The sequence below is a fragment of the Ceratotherium simum genome, chromosome 26 (assembly GCF_057802395.1).
Source record: "Ceratotherium simum simum isolate JZ-2026a chromosome 26, ASM5780239v1, whole genome shotgun sequence".
NCBI lineage: Eukaryota > Metazoa > Chordata > Mammalia > Perissodactyla > Rhinocerotidae > Ceratotherium > Ceratotherium simum.
The window spans coordinates 3,232,913-3,257,823 of NC_141925.1; the positions used below are offsets into that span (position 1 = coordinate 3,232,913).

The 24,911-nt window shown below is 45.6% G+C and overlaps 3 protein-coding genes across 5 annotated transcripts; 1 reads left to right on the forward strand and 2 right to left on the reverse strand.

Moving 5' to 3' along the window:
• Positions 1 to 887: 887 nt before the first annotated feature.
• LOC101390688 (zinc finger and SCAN domain-containing protein 32) lies at positions 888 to 9,769 on the reverse strand (the record flags this gene model as incomplete). Its single annotated transcript, XM_087417801.1, is given in 5 exon segments — positions 888 to 2,274; positions 2,276 to 2,469; positions 3,230 to 3,709; positions 7,636 to 7,730; positions 9,759 to 9,769. Coding segments are annotated over 5 exon segments (1,446 nt in total), but the record flags the coding sequence as incomplete, so codon positions are not given.
• A 153-nt stretch (positions 9,770 to 9,922) lies between these two features.
• LOC147913549 (uncharacterized) lies at positions 9,923 to 14,596 on the reverse strand. The gene is made up of 3 exons (XM_087417802.1): positions 14,587 to 14,596; positions 13,143 to 14,218; positions 9,923 to 12,983 (listed from the first exon to the last, which is right to left on the reverse strand). The coding sequence occupies exons 1-2, from the start codon at positions 14,594 to 14,596 to the stop codon at positions 13,353 to 13,355; spliced, it is 876 nt and encodes a 291-aa protein (XP_087273928.1). The 3' UTR covers positions 9,923 to 12,983; positions 13,143 to 13,352.
• LOC101390434 (zinc finger protein 75D-like) lies at positions 13,724 to 23,175 on the forward strand. Of its 3 annotated transcripts, none has more exons than XM_087449524.1 (9): positions 13,724 to 13,841; positions 15,158 to 15,274; positions 17,381 to 17,576; positions 18,269 to 18,360; positions 18,646 to 18,772; positions 19,884 to 19,975; positions 20,250 to 20,376; positions 22,095 to 22,205; positions 22,382 to 23,175. In XM_087449524.1, the coding sequence occupies exons 2-9, from the start codon at positions 15,266 to 15,268 to the stop codon at positions 22,978 to 22,980; spliced, it is 1,353 nt and encodes a 450-aa protein (XP_087305650.1). In that variant the 5' UTR covers positions 13,724 to 13,841; positions 15,158 to 15,265; the 3' UTR covers positions 22,981 to 23,175. The 3 variants fall into 3 exon arrangements, with proteins under 3 accessions (XP_087305650.1, XP_014648989.2, XP_087305651.1); XM_014793503.2 differs by having other exon boundaries at positions 22,385 to 23,175; XM_087449525.1 differs by lacking the exons at positions 22,095 to 22,205; positions 22,382 to 23,175 and adding an exon at positions 21,938 to 22,088.
• The last annotated feature ends 1,736 nt before the right edge of the window (positions 23,176 to 24,911 follow it).

Consider the following 24,911-nt stretch of genomic DNA (forward strand, 5'->3'; position numbering starts at 1 on the left):
CGTATACAGGCAAATGTGGAGTGGCCCAGGCAAGGCTTAACCTGAGGAAACAATGACGTATATCCTTACGTCCCGCCTTTGCTTTTCCTTTTTCCCCCAAATTAAAAATTTTTGGCTGAGGTAGAATGTACATTCTCCTTTGCTCATATTTAATTCCTCAAAAGGCTCAAGCAGGGGCCAGCCTCGTGGTACAGTGGTTAAGTTTGGTGTGCTCCACTTCGGCAGCCCAGGTTCATGGGTTCAGATCCTGGGCACAGACCTGCATTGCTCGTCAAACCATGCTGTGGTGGCAACACATATACAAAGTGGAGGAAGATAGGCATGGATGTTGGCTCAGGGCAGATGTTCCTCAAGCAAAAAGAGGAAGATAGGCAATGGATATTAGCTCAGAGCGAATCTTCCTCAAAAAAACAAAACGATGACAACAAAAAGCCTCATGCAGACACCATGACACTTGCTTTTCACCATAGCTTAATTAAGGAACTAACACACTGCATGCACAGGCCAAGAACCATCAACGACACATCCATCTCTTAACACTTTCTCTCCATGGTGATTTCACAAAGGCTTAAATATTTATGCCTTGTTCTGGATAAGTTTTAAATTTGGTTCTTAGTGTTCCTCACACTCACTCTTCCATTCACCTGTAGTCAGAACCTCCAGTAGCCCTTGTATTTTCCTTACTCCTGTGATTGCCCTTCTCAGTGATACCTCAACGTCTTCCCAACCCAATTCTATTCCTCCTCTCCCCATTTCCTGCCCCTTAATCTTTCTCTGCCATGTCCTACTGCCCTGATGAAGGTTCTACACTTAGATCCTCTTCAGGACCCTGCAGGCTTCTGCATAATGTTTCTAACGGAGAAAATTACAACCAAAGGCCAGGAAAGTGGAGGGAGAAACACCTTTATTTACAGCAGAAATAGTAATGCATATAAACTTGTAGAAACCACTTACCATAAGAGAAAAGAAACCAGTAACTGGGGTGGAGGTGATAGTAAGATGAGAAATCTTACAAATATTACCCTAGAAGTTACCCTTGCTCTAAGATTAAGTCACTTAGATTTAGTATTACACATTTGCTTAACCTATCCTTCCTCTCCTTTGTTCCCATTTTGGTGGTGGCTGGGTTACAGAGCAGTGATCTGCTCTGAAGGTAGCAGTAGTACATAACAGTAGGTGCCTAGAGGTCAATTATGGGTTTAGAATAGATCCAGGCTGTTAACTTCTAGATGTGCTAACCAGGAGGAAGAATTTCTTCTCTGGCATGGACCAGAAACACTTTTCAGGACACTGGCCACCCACCGTCTGTTCAGAAGAAAGATACCATGGTTTCCCCACAAGACTTGTGGATTCTACAGCCTTCTTTCATTCAAAGCAAAACTGAGGTCCACAGTGAGACAGGATTCTGGAGTCATACACAGAGCTAGAAAGAGTTCATCATTCTTATCCTGATTCTTACTGCTGGGCAGGGTTCTTAAGTGCTTAACTGGTTGTCAATCACTCTACTGCTAAGCCAGGGATTGGCTAGTAGAACTCTCCATAAGCAGAAGGAAGCTCAAAGGAAAATATGTTCACCTAAGGAATTGATCTGTCAGGTTTCCTGCACACTCATGGCATCTCTGCTCCTTCCTGTGATGTCAGTATCTCTTTCATGTGTACCCTCCAATGGCGGACGAGGGCAGAGTTCTTAGTGAAGCTTTTTGCACAGTGAGAACACTTGTAAGGCTTTCCCCCAGTGTGGGTTTTCTGGTGGGCCCTGAAGTGGGAGCTGTTGTTGAAGTTTTTCCCACACTGCACACACTTGTATGGGCTCTCCCCAGTGTGGACACGCCGGTGGGCGCTAAACTGGGAACTGTTGTTGGATCTCTTTCCACAGACAGTGCACTGATATGGCTTCTCCCCAGTGTGCGTCCTCTGGTGGACGACGAGGCTAGAGCTCTAGTTGAAGCTTTTCCCACATTCCCCACACCGATAGGGTCTCTCCCCTGTGTGAGTTCTTAGGTGTGCCGTGAGGTTGGAGCGCTCACTAAAGCCCTTCCCACATTCACTGCACTTGTGAGGCTTCTCTCCTGTGTGGATTCTTTGATGCCGAACACGATAAGAACCTCGGCTAAAGCTTTTCCCACATTCGTGACATTGAGAAGTTTTTTCCAGTTCAGGAGCTGGCTGGTGGTGAGAGGGAGAACTCTGAGAGCACTTTCTCCCACACAGGAGATGTGCACAGGCCTTCTTCCAAGTAGGAAGTCTCTAGTGACTCATCCTTTCCTGGGATGGGGGTTACTTCGTCACTCTCCCCTGGAGAACATCTATGTTGCCTTCTTGACATTGGCCCACCCTTCCAGCCTCTTTTTAGCTCAGAGTGCCAAAAAACTTCACTAGAATTTCTCTGTAAAGCCTTGTTCATGTCTGCTTCCTCTGAGTCATTCCATTTCAGATTCTTCTTTTTAATCTCATTCTTGATCTCAAAATCTGAAAGAACAGAAATATAATGGACTGGAGAGAAGGAAACAAATGGAATGAGAAAAAAGTTACAATTGAACTTGATTAAGAAGAAATACCTAATTGGATTTCTTCATGTGATTCAGTCTTCTGCTAATTAAAAGCCTAAGTTTCTCTTTCCAATTGCAATATTTTTAAGGTCCAAATTTGTGGTCACAGGCAAATATACCCTAAACTCCACCAACTTTTCTCCTATTTCTTCTTGGATGATCTGACACAATGACAAAACTGAAGCAAAGAGTCAAGTTCTGTGTCATCTGTCAATCTGTCTGTACATGTATCCTCAATTTCTGAATGGCCAAGTTTCTGTGAAGAGAAAAACAAAAGGCCACCCTCAATGGCCAGCTCAAACATGAAGAAAGCAAGTTGCTGAGTAGCTAGCAAGTGCAGCCTTAGATCATGAAAGAAGGATCAGTGCTGGAGGAGGAGGGAAGGAGAGAGAGTCTGGGCTGGGGGCCTAACTGGCAATCTAAGGAAGCAAAGTATGTGGAACTCCATGGGAAAAAATGGCATGGACTCTGTGAAAGAGGCTGGCAAATGCAAAATTGGAGTCTAAAGAGCAAGGGAAAGAATCTTCAAACACCACGAAAACCATGACTCCCTGGCCTGTATCAAGTCAACACCAAGATGATGGCAAGGCCAGGAGCAGAAATGGCTCCCTCTTCATTGCCAGGCTAATGGTCTCTAAGTGGACTTTCCATCCTTTGACTGTCAGAGCCAAGAGTCTTACCAAGTCTGTTTGGGAACAGGACTGACAGGTCAAATCTGCTAACTTCCTGGCCAGGATCCCTGAAGTCCTTTTCATCCCCTGCTGCAGCACCCACAGTGGTACCTTCTCCAACCTCTGTGGGCTCCCTGTTCTGCAGACTCAGCTCTCCAGCCTCCATATCACTTCCCTCTTGGCCAGGAACAGCATCACTTGCCACAGTTGCTGCAGAGGACCAGGAGCTTGAAAGGGCATCCATTTCCTCATGAAAGATACAAGGCTCAGGCACATGGCCTCTCCTCACTTTGTGGTAACGCGACTGTAGGATTTTGACCTTAGTGCGACACTGCTCTGCGGTCCGCAGAAAGCCCTGCTCCTGCACTTGTTCTGCTGCGGCCCTGTAGATCTGGATGATCTGCTCACGGGTCAGGGGTTTTTCATGAAACTCAGAATTACTGAGAACGGCCAGGAGTGTCTTGGTCTCTTCATAGCCCCAGTGCACACCTGCTGCCAGGGCACAAGAAACACAGCGATCAGATCAGAGAGGACCAGATACCACAGTGCAGGCTTTTAGCAGCCCAAGAACTTACATCCTAGTTTCTCAAACTATGCCACAACTGGCTGCTGTCATTCCTGGGAACATATCTCACTGTGGGCTTTTTTCCTAAAACAAAAACTTTCAGTGTAGTGGAAAAGACATCCTCTTCAGCTGAGAAGGAGTTGCAGAAATAAAGCTGCCTTTTTTATTTCTCTTTACCCTGAATCCCACTCATTTCCCCTGCGATATGACTCACGATAAGGGTAGTGCTTGCCTGCCTCCAGTTGTGGGAATCCCTGAGGGCCTACGGCCGCATAAGAGGACATGGTGAACAGGCGAGACTCGGAGGGAAGCAAAGAGTCAGAGGAGAGAAGAGCTGGTTATAGGATACTTCTGCCTACTGCCACCTCTGATGCCCGAGTACCTCCTGATCTGACCCATCCCCGACTGTTTATATCTCCTGTCATCAGTGTAGATGCAAGAAACTAACTTACAGCACTTACTATCCCAAGCTGAGAATAAGAAGTAAACGTCTGAATGGAGCAGACAAGATGGCTAGTTGCTCCAGACCACTGCACACACTCCTCAAAGGGGTGCTTGTCTGGGCCGGTCAGTGAGGGCTCATTTGTCTAGAGCTGTCCCGGCAAGTGGGTTCTGATAACATCTGGTCATGATGCTCCGAAGGGCACGCAGCAGCCCCTTCTCATCACCCTCTCTCCTCCACTCTGCTCTGAGCCATCATCTCAAACCTGGATAACTGCTGTAGCCACCTACCCAGTCTTCTTGATTCTACTCTTGACCTCCTACAGTCTATTTTCAACCCAGCTGTCAAAGTGGGCCACCTCCTTCACTCAATTCAACTAACATGTATGAGCACCTACTATGCCACTGAGAAATGCAAGTATCAACATGACATGGATTCTGCCTTCAAGGAGGCCACAGTCCTATGAAAATCTGTGTAACAAAAAGGAGACACAAACAAATGTTTAGGTAAAGGGCCAAATACATTGAAATACTCAAAGTGATCCTTTTGAAAGTGTTACTCCTCTGCTCAGAAACCTTGCAAAGCCACCCCATTTCACTCAGAAAAGTCCAAGTCCTTACAAAGTTCTATATGTAGGGCCACAAGGCCTGAAACAGTGCTTCTCAAATTATCTGCGAAGAACCAGGGTTTTTTTAAATTATTTTTAGAAATATAATAAACATGCAGTTGGATAGTACAGTGATGTACAGTGATGAAATTTCTAAACGCTTCCTCTCCATTTCAGTTCATGTCACTTTCAATAGCACTGCCCCATGTGACATGACTCTGATCTTGTTTATTGCTCTCATCCTCTCTCAATCTGCACTAGTCACACTAGCCTCCTTGCCTAGACTCACTCCAGCCTCAGAGCCTTTGCACTGGCCATTCCCTCTGTGTGTTACACTCTTCCCCCAGAGAGCCACATGGCTTGTTCCTTCTCCTCCTTCAAGTCTTTGTTCCAATGTCATTTTCTCAATGAGGACTACTCTGACAACTCAAACAAAAACTGCAACCCACCCTCTGCCCCTGCACTCTTGATCACTCTTATTCTGCTCCATTGTCCTGCAGCTGCAATGGAACCTGTTAACTAGACTAAAATGACAGCCTCTTGAATTCACACAATGGCACCTGCTAGGACATCACCCACTTTCCATAGAGAATACAGCACTCATTCCCCAGGCTAACGTCACCTTCATTCTTTTATGTTCTAGTGACAAAATCTAGATATAGCACCTAGCCAGACAATTCACTACTTTCATGACAGAAACACACCTGGCTTTGGCTTTCCAATTTCAAAACTCAAACGAAAACTCCCTGGGTTATCCAGACAACATAAAAGTTTAGGTCCTACTTTTCCCTCTGTGTAACCTGCACATGGCCAAATGAATGGCTTCACACTGGTATCCACTATAGCCTTTATCCCAACGTACCCATACAGTGAGGGAACAGGAACCATCTCGATTCAGAGCTGGAAGACATGGCCCCGTGAGGGGAAGTTTGCTTATAGGTGATCAGCACCAGAACACATGTGCAGAGAGGTCCTCACATGTGCTGGGGCTCCCACTTTCCTGGACTGGCTGCCTGCTGTCGGACGGGTAGCTATCTGAGCCCTCCACCATGTCCCTGTACCCCAGCTCTTTCCATTTCCATGGGCCTTGACTTGGCCCTTTGGCCTCAACAGCCCGATCTGCCAAGGTCCTGGGAGAACTGGAGGAGCCATGTGAGGCCAGCAGAGCTTCCATCTCGTCCTGAAAGGCACAGTGCTCTGGGCTGTGGCTTTGCCTCGCTCGACAGGAACTGACCCAGAGGCTTCTGAACTTGGTTCAACACTGCTCCAGAGTCTGGTGGAAACCTTGTTAACACAATAGCTCAGTGACTTCCCCGCATAGCTGGCTGCTTTATTGGTGCACCTGGAGTTTCTCATAAAACCGAGGCTCACTGAGAACACACAGGAAAGTCCCGGCTTTCTCAGAGGCCCAGACTGCCACTTTCTTGTCTGCCGAGGCCAGCTATTTTGCGTCACCCTGATTTTTTCTTCCCCCTCTGCTGGCGTCTCATCGGCTTCCACTCCAGTCTCACTTGTGCAACTCAAAACTCTTCCTTGCTCTGTAGCTGTGAATATGGGGGGTACAGGTCCCTAGTGTTCTTTCTGATCCAGCCCAGAGATGACACGTGGACCATGACTGGGAAACCCTACAAGTGAAGAAGCAGGGAGGAGACATCAAGGCCCAAGCCAGCTGCAGAGCATCTGTCTGTGAATCTGACATTCAGGGAGGCTGCACCGAGGAGCAGCAGCTCAGATGGGACAGAACTCATTTGAGGAAGGCAAGAGATCAGTCCTGAGACTCTGAAAAAGGGCTCTTGGTGCCTCCCAAAGGGCCTGCACACAGAAGTAGACTGTCACAGTCAGGTTGTTTTGTTTTTCAATCTCCTCTGCCACTCAGGACATAGCACATTGTGTGCGTGGGCACACGTTCATTCATCTCTCATCTGTTCCTCCCACAGCCTATGGCTGCTGTCTGTCTCCTGTGCAGTGTTTCTCTTGCTGTCTCTCTGTCTCCCCTCCCCCTCTATCCTTTATCTCCCTGCACTCTCTGTCCCCATTGCTTTCAGTCTCACACCCTGTCTCTTGTTCTTGCTCACTGTCACACATGCTGTCCATCCCTGTCGTGAACCCTCTGACTCTCTTGCTTTCCCTTTCTTTCAGTCTCTGTCTGTGTCTCTCTGTCTCTGTCACAGTGTCTGTGTCTTCCCGTCTCTGTGTCTCCTGCCTACTCTCAGTATTTTCCTGTTTATTTCCTTCTTTCCCTCTACCTAACAGGCTCCCCACTGCCTGTGTGTGCCTCCTTCCTTCTCGGATTCTTTCAGTCTCTCTCTTTCTCTCTGAACAACTGAACACATCCATTCTGGACCTAAAGGGAATGCAGATCCTTACCCAGTGAGATGTTTCTGTTAGGTCATTCTTCTGTGCAACACCCACGTAGAGGAACATGGTACATCTGTCTTTCCTGACAGGGATATGGCTCCATCCTCACACATGACTGGTGCCCATAACAATACCAGGGTCTGCTGCTACCAATAAAATAGCACCACTCTAGCCCGGGGTGGGGCAGAAACAGGACCACAGTCATCAGATCAAGGGCAAAGCAAGGCAGAGGGAGGTCAGGCCTCTAAGGCAAGGATCAGAGTGAGTAAGGAGCCACGTGATGATGGCACAGTAGACAGAATAAGAAAACAAGCCAAGAGAAGCTCAATGGACCACCTAACACATCTTGCTAACATCTCTGGAAAAGAGGGGGTTTTAAGGTGAGAGTGAGTGCAAGGTGACAAGGGAATTTGAAGAGACAAAAGTTGTCGACCACAGCTCACCTGGGCACCTTCTATCCAGACCACAGCACCTGTCTCCTGGTCTTGACGACCCCTCGTCTGGGGAAGGTTCCTGGGAGCCTGCGGAGTAAGCCAGGCTGGGGGAGAAACAGCCACTGTTAGAGGGCAGCTTCTACACAATAGCCACAGAGAAGTGGTTCTGAATGGGGTCCCTGGGCCAGCAGCTTGAGCTGCATCTGGAAACCCATCAGAGATGCATATTCCTGGGTCCCACCTCAGATCCTCTGAATCAGAAATGCTGGGGGTGTTGCCTGGGAATCTGTTTGGACACACGCCCCAGATAAGTCTGTAGCACACTCAAGTTTGAGGACCACTGCCATAGGCAATGGACTCTCCATGTGTTTAGAAGTTCCTTTCACCAGATTCTTCTTGGCATAACAGCTTTAAAAAAAAAGTTATTTCATGCTAAAGAAATTATGCACATTATAGAAAAAAATTTTTTAACGGAATAATGGGAGAGAATCTCCTATAGCCCCACCACCCAGAGATAACCACAGTACACTTAAAAATACCACAGTAACTCAAACCTTTTATTTTTCTTCAGACCAAAATAATATACTCTTTCCCAAATCCCCACCTTCAAGAATTCTACAAAGAAAGTGGTTCATTTTGAGGAACTTCAGAGGACACTCAGAGTTCTGTGACCCCTGGGGAGGTTACAACACTTGGGATCTGAGCAGCCCATGGCCATGGTGAGTTGGGGGGGGGGCGGAGGGCGACACCTGGAACGCAGTGACTCCAGCCCCTCTTTACTCACAGACCCTAAAGCCTCAGAAACCACACACCACAGAGCAAATGTGTTCCCAAGGAAAGGAAATAAATGCTAAGTGGCAAAGTTTACAAAGATAATTAGATAAGAGTATTTACTTCGCTCAAAAAATACAAAAGTGGGGCCAGCCCGGTGGCATAGTGGTTAAGTTCACACATTCTCCTTCAGCAGCCTGGGGTTCCGAGGTTCAAATCCCAGGTGCCAACCTACACACCACTCATCAAGCCATGCTGTGGTGGCATCACACACAAAATAGAAGAGGATGGGCATGGATGCTGGCTCAGGGCCAATATTCTTCACACAGACACAAAAAAATATAAAGCAAATAAACCTCTTAGACTATTTTCCATGTCATCAATAGTAGCTTGCCAATTTAAACAGCATGAAGACGCAATGTTTTCCTCTAGGATTTAGTTATATAAAGATGAGCTGGCTTTTAAAAATTACTTAGTAACCTGTAATGGCAGCTTTCAATTAAGCAGGAAAGGCAGCAGTGGCCTTTAGGTGTCCAGAAATGTATGCAGCCAAAGTGCTTCTACAGAAAGAGACCTCTAAAGATAGAGCCTTGGTGTGGCAATGCAATGGAATATTAGTCAGCCATAAAAAGGAACAAAGCAGTGATACAGGCTTGAAACACACTAAGTGAGAAGCTAGACACGAAAGGTCACACATCGTAGAACTGTTCCTATGAAATGTCCAGAACAGGCAAATCCACAGAGAGAGAATGACAAGAAACGGCTTAATGGGTACAGGGTTTCCTTTTAGGAGGATGAAAATGTTTTGAAACTAGATAGAGGTGGTGATTGTACAACATTGTGAATGTACTAAATGCAACTGAATCATTCACTTGAAAACGGCTAATTTTATGTTATGTGAATGTCACTTCAATTTAAAAAAATTGTTTTAATCAAAAAAATTTTTCTAAAATACTTAGGACCAGTATAAATAACAAATACAACTTTGGAAGAAAAGCAAAAATAATAGGAGAAATCTGTTCTGGAAGAACTTAAGCTGGATGGGAAAGGGGGTTTAATGTCTTTAAGTATATGAAGAACTGCTATGCAGAAGGTGAGGGTAAACATGTTCCTCTTTAATATGCCTGATTCAGAAGGAAAAGAATTAAATTGAAATAAAAGAGAATTAGGCTAACACATAAATAATCTCCACCCCTATTTCAAGTGTTATTACCATTAAATAAAATTTGAAATCTTGTCTTTTGCCTATATTTCAAAGGCATTTAATCTGGAACCCAGGGGCAGACTCAAACTCAGACCTGCATTTCCAATAGATGATGGTTCCTCCCCGACCTCGGCTGAGGGCAGAGGCTTCTGCTTACCTTCTGACTGTTCACATGGTCTATGGCGTGAGCTCCGTGACCCCTTCAAAGTCTGTTCCTCTGGATGAACTCCCTATTTCAGGTGGGATCTCAGTGGCTCCTCCTAAAGGGGCCATCTCCTCAAAGAGCACTCTCAAGTCTTTCCCAGAATCCAAGACCTAGAACAGACCCTATCATCAGTCACTACAAATTCCTGCCTAACCTGGACTTTACAACCCCTAATAGTGGCATTAAAAAGTGATATGAGACATAAGGAAGTAGAAGAGAAATATTCTCAGGGCCAATGTAATAAAATAAAAATGAACAGAATTTGGTCTCAATAACTTAGTCTCAAGTGAGTAAGATCATTTACATGCGTGCACCTAGCACAGAGCCCAACATACCAGAAGTGCTAAAAGTAGTGTACACGTGTTAGAAGTGAGAACATCAGCTTTCTCTTTAGAGAGCTCCTGTGATCTCAGCACTACTGCCATTTCCTCTCCCCTCAAATCCAATGCATCACCAAGTCCAGCCAGTTCTATCTTCAAAAGATCCCTTGCATCGATCCTCTTCTCTCCCTCTCCGCACCCTCCAGCCTGGTCCAGGACACTATCCTCTGTCTGGACTGGACTGTGGTCATTGCCTTTTAACTGCCACCCTGCATCTTCTCTGTTCCTGGATCCTCTAACCCATACTCTCTACACGGAATCCAGTAGATCTTGTAAAATGTAAGATCACATCCATCCGTGTTAACACCATTCAGTGGCTTCCCACTGCATGTAGAATAAAAGCCCAACTCCTCTTTGCAGCCTGAAAGGCCCAGCATAAAGTGGCCACTGCCTTCCTCTCTCATCTTCTCTCATACCACTCTTCTCCTTGATCCTGAAGCTCCAGCCACAAGTCCCCACTTCTTTCTCAAACATCAGCCAAGTCCTCTCCCACCTGAGGCTCTTGGAGGGTGCTGCGCCCTCAGCCCTCCCAGCTCTTGACACAACTGGTTGCTTCTTTTCCTTCACATCTCAGCTCAAATGCTCCCTTGGAGAGGCCTTGCCCCACTACCTCCACGAGTGGATATTTTGGGAAACCCACCATGTCCTAGACTGACCACTTTATCCAGGCAGCAAGGACCAGCTCTAATAAAACTTTGTTTAGTGTACAACACACGGCACTCTGCCTTCAAGGAACCTTTTAACAAGAGAAATTAGATGTTAATTCACCAACATCTCCAATTTTCCTGACCTGGGCATAGTTGTCCTTCCCCTGGCTGTGTTTTGGAGAACTTTTCTGAGTGTTTTTACTGCTTTAATTATGGACTCTAAACATTCACTGACTATATGAATGTCCAAGTTATTTCAGCAAATGAGAAATTCTTCCCATAGATTAAGCACACAGGGCCAACCCAAGACAGCTAATACCTTCTGGTGGCTGGCAGACGGCTGCTGTGCATTTCTGAACAGAGCACCTCTCCCGTAACTGGATTCCTGTGCTCCTCACCCCAACTTTTTCATAACCAAAACCACAAGGTTCTGCCTTCCTTTTCTCACCATTTGCCCAGGCGCTCTCTGTACATCTTCAACCAGAGCCACAGCTTCCTTGGCATTTTCTGGACACTGCTCCCTCACCCTAGTCTGGATCTCCAAATCGTTTATGGAGCACTAAGGGGATCCTGAAAGAATATGATAGATAAAAGGATGCAGAGATAATGATAGTCTAAGATCATGCAACTTTCTAAAAGACTCAGCTACAACTAAGGCAATTACTAAGTGATAACTATTATAAATGGAAAAAGAAAAAAACAAGGGTATTTGTTACTCAACAGCAGCACCAAAAATATTCAGCATGCTATAGCAGTTGTGTGGTGTCTCATGTTTTGCTTCCATTGCTTCTCAGCTGTATATTCACCATTTCTCAAAAAGTGCACAGGCAGGGGAAGGTGAAATCAAAAGGAAAGACTCAGGGGACATTTGTGGGCTCTGCGGCAAGGGTAAGCACTATGACACCAAACTTCAAACAATGAATATCATCAGTGGCCCTCATTCACTATTCACCATTTGTGACTTGCTTCCTTTTCTTACTTTCACAGGGTTTGTTTTCCCACTTTCTTCTCCCCATCGTCCCTAAACAACTTTCTACCCATGTTATGAATCAGGCCTGCCAATGACATCCAAGGGCACTGCTGGCAGAACTTCATTTATTCAATTTAATAAGTTCCAATTATACGCTCAGCCTTGGGCCAGATGACGAGGATCTCAATGCTCAGAACATTACTGTCCACTGGTTCTGAGAGACTGGAAACAATAATTAATCTGAAGAAACTAAGTCCCAACCTGACAGAGATTCTGGGGAAATAAACCTGATCTGAAACATATTCAAGAGACTTAGGCAGATGCTCATTACTATTGCCTTTGTTTAATCCTTTTCTCTCACTGAAAAGGGATCTAAACCTAGAGCACAGAGGAGTGAAACACCATTCTATCTAAAAGCAAAAACAGCATAATGGCCTCGTAATGGTATCCCATTTTCATTCCTGCCTTAAGCTTATCTCCAGATGAACTGCCCTAGAAAGAAACTCCCTCAAAAACCCTCAATAATGCTCCAGGATTTACTTTATTAAATGCACTCTCTTCATTCCCATTCAAAGCACTCCATAATAGGTCCACAGGAACTCATTTTCTAACTTTAACTCTTTTTCTAAATGTGTAGCCCAATTACATTTACTAAAAACGTACTACAGATGTTCTCTCACTCTAATCTTTTCAGCTTTCAAGGCTTTGCTCTTCGCTCTTACCTTTCCCTCTGCCGGGAATGTGATCCCACTCTCTGCTCTGAGCAAATCCCTCAAGGTCGTTTATAATTTTCCCCAACCAAAAATCAACTTTCATTTCCTTGGAATTCCCGCAGCCGTTCAGCTCATGTCTTACCTTTTCCTACCTTGTGTTACTGATATTGGTGACACTGCCTCAGTCCTCTTACTAGATTGCTTCAATCAAAGACACTGTCTTACAGGCTCTGTAACGCGAGCTACACATAGCAGACTTAGTAAAGAATCACTGGATTGGTAGAGGCTGACACTACGAAAACACTCCTAATTAGGAGAACACCGACAACCCGAAATACTCAGATTCTTATAAATGAGACTCAGTAAATATTTATGGAACGCCTGTCTTACCGCGGTAACTGCCAGACACTGCAGGAGATACGAGATGAAAAGAAGGTTCCCATCCTCTGGGGGCGGGGGGGTGCATGCTGCAGCAGAAAAAGCAGAAGAAAGGACAACAGGGGACCTAAATGCCCGTCTAGCAGCCGCCACTGGTAAATTATGTGACCCTGAGCAAGTCACTTCTTGGCTCAATTTCTCTGTCAAGGAGAGCTGTAAATGGAACCTATTTCACAGGTTAAACCTACCTCACAAGAAAAAACAGAATCGTGGTGAGGGATGCGCGGCCCAGAGAAGGGTACGAAGCCCTCAGGGGCCGTTGAGCCTGACCGGGACAAAACGGCCTCTCACTCCCGGAGGCTGCCACGAGCCCCGGCCGACAGCTCGGCTGCGCCGCGGGAAGGCCGAGAGCCCGTCGCGTGCAAGGGCTGACGACCCTCACTGGGCGGGGCTACCGGCTACCAGGCGCCGCGGGCCGCCTGAAGCGACGGAGGAACGATCTGGACGCGCAACGCCTCCCAGAACCGGGACGCGAGACGGCGACATCCACGCGCCGAGCCGCGCGCAGGGCCCTCTAGGCCTGGTGGCCCTACAGACTCGGTGGCTTTAACTCTTTTCTGCCGCCAGAGCTGAACCGCGACAGTACGCCGACTCCTCCCGAGAAGCCCGCAGCCAAGCTGCACGGAGCCCCTCCCCCAAGGTGCAGCACTTCCGCTTCCGGTTGGGGCGCGCGCGCGGGTGGGCGGGTAGCGGCGAGCGTGAGGAGCCCGCAGGGCCTGTGGTGGAACCAGGCCTGCGCCTCCGAACCCTCGGGCTCCGCTCGCCGAGCGGCCTGTGAGTGGTGCGGGGTGGAGAGCTGCGCGCCTCAGGGCGGCGCCGGGAGGGCGGCGACTTGCACTTGAGCCCGAGGAAGACAGAGAGGCGTCCACGAAGCCGAGCTTTCTGAGGTAACAAGAAGCGCCTTCCTCCTCGGCGTCGGCTCCCGAGCGCCTGAGAGACGCCGGCCGCTGCAAGGCGGACGAGGCGAGGCAGCCATTTTCCGTGGGCGGCGGCGTGTCCGGGCCGGGCGCCCGGAGTCCGGCGGGACGGCCTGGGGCGAGGCCCACCGGCAGGCTCCGGCGGCCCCTCTTTCTACCCTTTGCGCAGACACCGCCCAGGGCCGGGCTGGAGCCGCTCGACCACTGCCCGTTCACACCGTGCTCCCGGGCGCACCCGTCGGCCGTCCGGAGGCGGGGGCGGGGCGAGCAGTCACGTCCACTTTCCCGCCTCCGCTGGCGTTTCCTTTGCTGGCTGCTGTTACCGCGGGAGAACCGGGCAGGTCGGCCTCAGAGAGGTCAGCTTCTGTTGATGCAAAAGTATAGCAAGTGTCCCCGTGCCGCTTGAGCTGGCGTAGGCGACAAGGAGCTGGCCATTTGTGAATGCCCTGGCATCCTGGACAGATTTCGTTGCCGTTTCTGCTGGATCACCTCAGGGAAAGGGAGGCTCATGGTTCTCCTCAGCCTCGCTTGGAGGTCTAAATACCCTTGAAGAAATGTAAAGTCAGCCGAAGGGTCACCGTATGATCACCCACTCCCATTCTCTGCCTTTCTGCGACTTAGCGTTTAGATGATTTTGTAAACAGAGATCAGCTGTGAGTTTTTCTAGGTCAAGTAAAGAGAAACATAAAAATACAGTTGTGAGTCTTCTGCGTACTGCTCTTCATACGTCTTGCAAAGACGTGCAAAAGAATGTTGAGCATCTAGTTACTTAATTGGGGGGTGCTGTCTGAGAAGAGTAAGGCTGCTTTTTCCCTAATTACTTTCTTTCTACTCTGGTCTCACCGTCTCAGCTCTCTTGCCAGTATTCATAGACTGGAAAGGCAACTCAAATCTCCCACAAAGTGAAAGCTTCCATCTTCACAAGAGGATGAAGAATCATAGAAGTTGTATTGCCTTACTAAAGACAGAAGACTACGTCGATAGCTTAAAATATAGGAGAAAGTCAGAATGTTCTCCTGATCTTCCCTTCACATGGGCAAGATGGGATAGGAAGCATATTAATTAAAGCTTTGGATAATCCCAAAACTCTGCAGCCAGTGGGTGCCAATTTTCTCAGCAACCTTTCCTAAATTTTTTTTTTTTTTTCAAAGAGAAAGTCATCAGTTGGCATTTGTAGGCAAGGCGAGACCTGTTCATTTTTCTCTCATAATCTTGTAGCAAATTGTAAAGTTCATGTGACTTTCTTATTGACATGCACTTTTTTTTTCATATCCTCATTGCCTTAGGAAGAAGATCCTTTTATTGATTTTCTTCCAGAGCAAACTGGACCTCAGTTGTCAAAGGTGGTGCTCGTGCGGTGTCTGACACAGGAGCAAAACAGTTCCTAGAGGAGAATGATGACGGTAGGTCTGAAGTGGCTGAGTATTTGAACCCTCAGAACAAGGCTCTATGGGAGACCAAGGGACGTGTGACAGAAAGCTCCAGCCAGAGTAAGAAAAATACCCCACAAATGTAAAGTCAGCAGTTTTAGTTCCAAGAGCTCTCGCTAGCATTTCCAGAGCTCCCACTGTCTTGAGGCGCTAGAGCCAGTAAGGCTGTGGGCCAACTTTACGAATTATGCCGTTGGTGGCTCCGGCCAGAGATACACCCAAAAGAGCTGATCTTGGAACTGCTGCTGCTAGAGTAGTTCTTGACCATTCTGCCCAGGGACACCTAGACCGGGATAAAGAAGCACCATCTACAGAGTATTGAGGAGGCTGTGGCCCTGGTAGAACACTTGCAGAGGGAATCTGATCAAATAAGGAATGGGATGAGAAGAAAAATTCCAGATATGTAGCATGAATTAGGATAAAGGTAGATATATGGGGGTTGGAAGTAGTTATTTAAGAAATAAGATGAATTAGGTCACTGTTCTATTTTTCCATAGGACATCTAAGGCAGGACCTGAAACCACAGACCCATAGTAATAGTCATTCCACAGGTTTCAGGGATCCTGGCAGAGACTTCCTGACCTTAGAGAAAGGGTTGCTTTTTGCCCTCTTTGGAGCCAGGGTGAATTGAGCGTGATAAGCCTAGTCTGGCTTGGCCAAGGACGCGGGTCTTAAGTTCTTAGAAACAAATAAAAGGCACTAAGAGTTGGAGAGGAAGGGGGGGATTCAAAAAAGGTAAATGGGGCCAGCCAAGTGGTGTAGCGGTTAAGTTGGCGCATTTTGCTTTGGTGGCCCAGGGTTCAGATCCTGGGCGCAGACCTACTCACTACTCCTCAAGCCATGCTGAGGTGGTGTCCCACATAGAAGAGCTACACCTATGATACACAACTATGTACTGGGGCTTTGGGAAGGGAAAAAAAAAAAAGGAGGAAAATTGGCAACAGATGTTAGCACAGGGCCAATCTTCCTCAAAAAAACAAACAAACAAAAAAGGGAGAACACTTAGAGACCAAAATGAAAATGAAAAAGAGAAGGAGAGGGGCCAGCCCCGTGGCACAGCGGTTAAGTGCGCACGCTCCACTGCTGGCAGCCCGGGTTTGGATCCCAGGTGCGCACCAACGCACCACTTGTCAGGCCATGCTGTCGCGGCATCCCACGTAACGTGGAGGAAGATCAGCACGGATGTTATCTCAGAGCCAGTCTTTCTCAGCAAAAAGAGGAGGATTGGCATGGATGTTATCTCAGAGCTGATCTTCCTTACAAAAAAAGAAAAAAAGAGAAGGAGAAACCAAACAACTAGGGGATGATGGCAAAGGAAGAGAAAAAGTACAAAGGAAAAATGGAAACAAAGATTTAGAAATCCCAACAGAGTAGCTGAGAGAAGATGCAGAGGGATAGTGTTCTCTGTACCATAGACAGGAGCCTCCACTGCTCTCCCTTAGTGGTTGGCCTTGGCTCTGCTGGTTAGTGGGGATTCAAGGTGTGCCCTTGGGCAGGGGCCAACATACAACTGTCTTCAGGCCTGCTGTGAAGAATACATGGCAGGCATATGTTTAGTGTCATAATCATTTGGAGGTAGGTTGGAGCCAGACTCTTTCTTTCCCCTTTTTTCTCCATTTCATCTCCATTCTCTGAAAACCTTCCCTGGCCATGGGGAAAATCTGGTTGACAGAACAACTTTGTTATTCAATTCCTTAATTTTTTGAGAAAAGTAGAAGACAGAAAACCACTGAGGCAGGGACGTAAGTCAAGGAAGAAAGCCTGTCAAGGCAGCACAAGAACAGGTAGCTATGCACCCTTGCTAGTGGTCTGAGCTGGGCTTTGTGCACAGGGGTGGGGGATATTGTGTTGGAGGGCTGGCAGTAGCCACACCCTTTTTCTTTTTACCATAATTTTCCCAGATTTTGTAGATAATTCTTTGTGGAAAATGGTGGCCCAATAACTCTTTTAGTCTTTTTGTCATTTCCTTTAGTGTCTCACACTTCTCACAATCTGGACTCTATGCTTTTTACTCCCTCTTCCACCAGCTCCCAAACCAAAAGTAAGTTCTGTTGTAACAAGGATGGGAATTATTTCCAGCTTGCAGCTCGTGACCTTGGAAAGGAGGCAGTGCTCTTGGGAGAAACAGCAGAGGCCCCAGGCTTCAATCTGAAGTTAGCAGAATCCCAGCCAGTGAGCATGTCCCAGGATGAAGAATTTTGGAGTACATACCAGGGTCTACAAGAACAGCTGAGCAGGAGTACTCATAAAGAAACTGAGCCTTTGTGTGAGAGGGGTAAGGAGCTTCATGATAATTTCCTTCTCCTGAGAGCTGTGATAGTCATTTGTTCAGCCAGAACATTGAGAGCATTTTCTGGGTGCCCAGCTCTGTGGATCTGCAAATGCAGCCATGTTAGCAATTACAGTGCCCCCTCTAGGTGGCAGAGCTGTGGGTGAAGGTAGAGGTTGGCCTAAAGTACAGAAATATCCAAACCACAGAACCCTGGTAATAACATTATGAACTCTTCTTTACTAAAGTGGGGAGGATTAGGATCATCTCATTCTTATAAAATACAGAAGGAATTGGGACCAGAAATGGGCTGTCATTGGCAGAATATGAAAACAATTGTGTACCAGGAGAAAAATAAAAATAAAAAACTACATCTACAGTACACTGGAGTTTCTGAGTACTTCATTTTTAAATATGTTTAGTTTTTACCTAACTCCGAACAATTTATGTCATGAGAGGAGGAAAAAAAGGTTTTTCTTTTATTAATTGTGCTCATGAAAACTGGAGAGACTGTTCTAGGGGCGGGGCTGGTAGATACTTGATACTTAAAATGAGAAAGCCGCTTCTGCACACCGCACACACTTGTAGACGTGTCCTATCTCTCCTAAAAGAATTAGGATCTTCTGTATTTTAGAAATGAGCTCAGGATGTTCATAGACAGAAGCAAGAGATTTCCTCTGGCTCTTTTCTACCCACAGCTATGCCTGCTCACCAGATCCTAGCCTTTCCTGAGCAGACAAAGACCAAAGACTGGACAGTGGCACCTCATCTTGTCCTGCCTGAGTCCCAGGTGAGCTCTGCATTCCAGCTGTTTAGGGCTGCCTTTCCCTGCTGCCCATGACCCACTGTGCCCAGCAGGTGCTCAGAGGGGTGTTAGCCCACATGTTCTCCCTGGGGAACTGGGCACCTCCCAGGCTGTTTGCTGATCCCTTGCCTCCTTCCTGCCTTCCCACTTTTTAAAAAGTCCTGTGCTGTTAATTCCTCGGTGCCTCGCGTACCCTGCAGTTCATGGGCCACGTGGAAGAGCTGCTTCTGTAGTGGCAAGTACTGAGCTGAAGCCCATTTTCTTCTTTAGAGCTTGTTGACATTTGAAGAAGTGGCCATGTATTTTTCCCAGGAAGAATGGGAGTTACTGGATCTCACTCAGAAGGCCCTCTACAATGATGTAATGCAAGAAAACTATGAGACTCTCATCTCTCTAGGTAAAGATTCTCCCCTCCCTTTGGGTAGGAGTTGAGTGATCTGTCTTATTTCAGCTTACTGGGAATGTGCCCTGGGAGAGAGTCTCACTGTTCGAATAGCTGGTTGGTTCTCAACTAGATGGTGTGGGCAAGGAAAGTTAGATCCAGATCACATGGGGCCCTTTTTCCAAGTGCACATGCTCATTCCTTATCCTAAAATTCTTAATCCCTCCCTCCTCTTCTCCAAATCTGTTCTTATCTTTCCCATCTCCATATGGGCACCACTAGTCACCCAATAATTCAAGCCAGACAACTTGTGTTCATCCTTTACCATGATCTTACCATCATACTCCACTACTCATCTATCACTAGTCCTCTTGGCTCCATCTTCCCAGTATAGTCTGAGTCCAGCCATGTCCCAGCCTCCTGCTCTGTTAGCATCCTGGTCTACACCAGTGGCATCTGTATCCAGGTCCACCTCAGTAACTTCCTAACTGGCACTCCCTGCCACCATTCTTGCCCTTCCATAGTCTGTTTTTCACACAGCAGCCAGACTTTTTTAAAAACCTCATCAGATCATGACATTTCTCTGCTTCAAAACCTTATGATGACTTCTGACACATTCAGAAAAATACAGACTCCTTACCGAGACACCCAGGACCCTCCAAGATCTGGCCCCTGCTCCCCTCCCTGTCCTCATCCCTTACCACTTGTGCCCTTGTTCATTCCTCTTAGCCACACTGGTCTTCTTGCTGTTGCTTGAACTCACAAAGCTAATGTCTACCTTCCCATTTTCTCTGCCTGGAACGCTGGCCTCTCTGAGTACTGCGTTTTCAAACACCTCTAATTTTTGCCCAACTCAGAACAATTTATGTCATGTAAGGAAAAAAACAAGATTTGTTTTTATTGACTTCACTCATAATACTGAAGACAGTCAACTGGGAACCGGTTGCAGGGGCTGGTAGATGCTTGATTCTTGTTTGCAATGAGAAAAGCACTTCCAGGTACCATGTCTTATAAAGGTATCCCATCTCTACTGAAAGAATCAGGATCTTCTATATTTTAGAAATGAGCTCAGGATGTTCATAGACAGAAGCAAGAGAAATTTCCTCTGGCTCTTTTCCACCCACAGCTGTGCCTGCTCACCAGATCCTAGCCTTTCCTGAGCAGACAAAGACCAAAGACTGGAAAATGGCACCTGAGCTTGTTCTGCCTGAGTCCCAGGTGAGCTCTACTTTCCAGCTGTTTATGGCTGCCTTTCCCTGCTGCCCATGACCCACCCTGCCCAGCAGGTGCTCAGAGGGGTGTTAGCCCATATGTTCTCCCTGGGGAACTGGGCACCTCCCAGGCTGAGCCCTTGCCTCTTTCCTCTCTGCCTTTTTAAAAATTATGTGCTGTTAATTCCTCAGTGCCTGGCCTGCCATGCAGTTCATGGGCCAGATGGTAGGGCTGCTTCTGTAGTGGCAACTACTGAGCTGAAGCCCATTCTCTTCTTTAGAGCTTGTTGACATTTGAAGAAGTGGCCATGTATTTTTCCCAGGAAGAATGGGAGTTACTGGATCCCACTCAGAAGGCCCTCTACAATGATGTAATGCAAGAAAACTATGAGACTCTCATCTCTCTAGGTAAAGATTCTCCCCTCCCTTTGGGTAGGAGTTGAGTGATCTGTCTTGTTCTCAGCTTACTGGGAATGCACCCCTATGAAAGAGTCTCTGTTCCAGTAGCTAGTTGGTTCTCAACTAGATGGTGTGGGCAGGGGAAAGGTGTATCCAGATACCTTGGGAACTTTTTCCAAGTACACATTCCTTATCCTAAACAGAATTCTGGCTCCCTTTCCTCTTTTCTCCCCAAACTCGCTCTTCTTGTATCTTTTTTATTTCAGTAAAGGGCAGCTCCATTCACTCAGTTGCTCAGAGCAAGAAACCTAGAGTCATCCTTTACCTTAATCTTACTATCATACCCCACAACTAATGCATCAGTAGTTCTCTTGCCTCCACCTACACAGTATATTCTGAGTCCCGCCATGTTTCAACCTCCTGCTTTGTTAGCATCCTAGTCTACACCAGTGGCATCTCTATCCAGGTCCACCTCAGTAGCTTTCCAACTGTCACCTCCCACCACCACTCTTGTCCTTCCATAGTCTGTTTTCCACACAGCAGCCAGACTCTTTTTAAAAAACCTGGTCAGATGGTGACATTTTTCTGCTTCACAACCTTACAGCAACTTCTCATCACGTTCAGAAAAATCCAGACTTCTTACCAAGATGCCCAGGACCCTCCAAGATCTGGCCCCTGCTCCCTTCCCTGCCCTCATCTGCCACTGTGCCCTTGTTTAGTCCTTTTAGCCATGCTGGTCTTCTTGTCCTTCTTGAACTTGCCATGTGCCTTTCTACTTTCCCCTTTCCTCTACCTGGCACACTTCTCTGTCACATGGCTAAACTCTCACTTTTAGGTTTCTGCTCAAATATCACTTTCTCTAAGAGGTTTTCTACACAACCTTATCTAAAATAGCTTCACAGAAGCAGAATCTTAAATGCTGTCTTCCCCTGCTTTAGTTTTCTTCAAAACATTTATTGCTTCTTGACATTTTATTTGCTTATTGATGTTTGATTGTCTCACTCTCCTCCTAGAAGATAAGCTCCATGGAATCAGGGGGCTTTGGCTTTTTCACCACTATGTCTCTAGCCCATAGAGCGTGCCTGGCGAACCCTAGCCACTCAACATATATTTTTTGAATTACTGAGTGATTAATACTTTCCATACTTGGCAGTCTATGTTTAGAGAAAAGCCACTAAGTGATTCTGGTGTATTTCCTCCTCCTGTACGTAACCAGTGAGTTATAGGAGTTTTAGAACTCCTTCCTAGTGCAGTGTCTGGTGCTTGAGAGCTAAATAAAAAGTTAACTATAATCATGACAGGAATCACTTATGCATATAATACCCAACCCACTGACTCTCACATTGGTTCTGCTAGACTTGCTCTTATCCAGGATGAGTCCTCCTAAAGATTTAATACGACAAGCCTGTATTCCCTGCAATCTCTGGAGTTTGTTCCACCTTGATTGAATGTTGGGTATTCTTGGTAGCAGAAGAGGGGGCACATGCAGTGGATTCCCATTCCCTATGTCCTTTTGATTGATCCAGCTTAGATTTATTTCTCAATCTTTGCTTTGCATATCCACCCACAGATGCAGTATGGTATAAACCTGATACCAGATATGAGAGTCTGCATTTCACCATTTGGGGTAGCAAACTATAAAAGTGTCCTTTGCTCTTCCTCAAACAGTCTGGAATTAGTGTGGACCATTGTTAACAGTTCTTGACCTCAGTTTTCCCATTTCACAGCATTATTTGTGCTCCCCAAACCCCAAGTGATTTCCTGTCTAGAGCAAGGGGAAGAGCCTTGGGTTCAAGGATCCCCGGAGTTCAAGGACAGTCCCACAGAACTGCCTACAGGTAAATACACCATGGGAAGAAAAGAAATATACCTTGATAAGAACCTTTGCAAAGATATAACATTTTAAGATTCTACTTACCTATTTTTTTAAAAATAAGTATCATTGAATTTTTCTCTCCATTCGTATGGTTTTCTTGATCTGCCATCAGTTGGCTGATTCTTATGTTTATTCCAGCAGGGTTAAAGCTAAGAAATGACACTGAAAATCAACAGCCTATATGTCTTTCTGACTTAGAAATACAAGCACCAGGAGACATAGTATCAAAAAAGGCCAGAGTGAAAGTTCCCCAGAAAACAACGGGCAAGGAAAATCATGGTGATACGCACAGGGTGGGGAAATGGCACCAAGATTTTCCACAGAAGGAAAGAATGAAAATTTCACCCTGGAAAGAAGAGCTGCTGAGACTTATCGATCTTCACAAGAAAGAGCGTGCAGAAGACAAGCCTTTTAAGTGCCAGGACTGCAGGAAAAGCTTCAGAGTTAGCTCTGATCTTATTAAGCACCAAAGAATTCACACTGAAGAGAAGCCATATAAATGCCAGCAGTGTGATAAGAGGTTTAGATGGAGTTCAGATCTTAATAAGCACTTAACAACACACCAAGGAATAAAACCATATAAATGTTCATGCTGTGGGAAAAGCTTCAGTCAAAGTTCAAATCTCCACACACACCAAAGAACTCACACTGGAGAGAAGCCCTTTACGTGTCATGAATGTGGAAAAAAATTCAGTCAGAACTACCATCTTACTAAACACCGGAGAACCCACCTGTAGCATATGCTGGAAAAAATTCAGGTGGTCAAGGCTTCTTAGACACCAGAAACTCCACCAGGGAAGGGAAGCTTGTCCAGTGTCCTCAGTCTGAAGAAATTCACTAAGTGGGTCTTGACCCTATAGTTTATGAAAAAATACAAAAGCTTGAAGCATGAAGTATTTTTTATCAGTAAAAAATTTGCAGATATAAGTCAATATCTGTGCACTGTGTCCTCATTACTATTGGGGTGGGTCGCTCCCAGGTTGTCTCTGTAGACAGAGGTAGGAGATAGATAAATATAGGTAGATGTATTGATAAATATAGGTGTAAACACAGACACGTTCCCCTCTTTATTTCTTTCTATATATATATATCTATATATCTGATAAATCACTGAATGTATTTCTGCCATTCCACAATACACACACATCAGGGGTTGTTTTTACAGTTATATTTGTCCTATAGTTATATACCATTAGGGAATCAATAAATATACATTTTTAAAACATTTTCCTATGCACGAGAAATAACTTAGAATGAACACCTAATTTACAAAAGGAATAGAAATAAAATAAATAGGCGTAAATTAAGAAATATGCAGGAGCAATATAAATAAAACTATTAGACTTTACTGAGAAAATTAATTGTCCTAATAGTATAAAGACACATACATTATATATGTTTACATATGTATACATTTCCTATTAGGAAAATAGGTTGGAATTGCCAACCAATTTTTGTGTTGGGGGAAAGTAACATACATCCCGAAGATAGTATAATATTGACTTCTTTTCTTCCTTTGGTTGGGAAAGGTGGGGGATAGACAGAAGAGATTAAAAGGGTGGGTCTTAGTAAAGGAGATGTTCAGACCCCATAAATGATGTCAGGTGAAAGCTAAAAACATGATCAGTGGAGGAACCCTTGAAAAGGTATGGCCAGTGGTCAGATGAGACGTAATCTCTGATGTTTGGTTTTTATTCTTTGAGTCCTATTATTATTAACCACCAGTGAAGCCTCATATGAACCTTGTTTTGAAAAATAAACGGTATTGTACCCAAGCTTTGCATGTACAAAGGAATAGACAAGAAAGATTGGAAGCAGCATAGAAAAACAGTTAACAAAGCGCCAAATGTGAAAAGCGAAGACTTAGAGTGGTACGGAGAATGAGATGACAAGTGACAACCGGGAAAGTGAAAGCATTCTTCAGGAAATCTCAGAAACACTTGAGGTCTAAATTTCTTACAGTATGAGATGTATTTGGTTGATCATATAGGAAAATATGCCCAGCTTCATTAGGAATCAGGGAAATTCAAATTGAAGCCACAGTGAAGTATCCTTTTATTCCCTCTGGCAGAAATTGAAAAGTCTGACAATATATCAAGTGTTTAAAATGATAGGGAACAAGAGGAACTCTATTATACTGCTGGGGAGTGGGGGCACCAGTACAATCACTTGAGCATTATTTAGCAAAGTTGAAGGTGTGCATACTGATGACCTCGTTCTCTACGGCATACCCTAGAGAAAGTCTTTTGCAAGTACATCAGGTTACATGTACAAAACGTTCACAGCAGCATTGTTTATATAATCAAAAGCCAGAAACAACCCAAATGTCCACTAACAGGAAAATAGATGAATGAATTTGTGGTAGTCATGTGACGGAATACCATACAGCAATAAAAATGAATGAAGTGCAGCTATATGCATCAACTTGGATGTATGTTAACAAATGTCTAGTGAAAAAAAAAGTTGCAGAAAAATGCAAAACAAAAAACATCCTGCAGCCATGCAAGAAGAAATCTCATGTCATTATTTGGATAATAAAGTGTGCTCCCAGAAAGCTACAAAACTTGGCAAAATATGTGGATATGTGATGGAATTACAGGTGATTTTTCTTTTCTTTTTTTGTCCTGGCTCTCAACTCCTCAACTCCACTGCTAAGAGCATTCTCTTA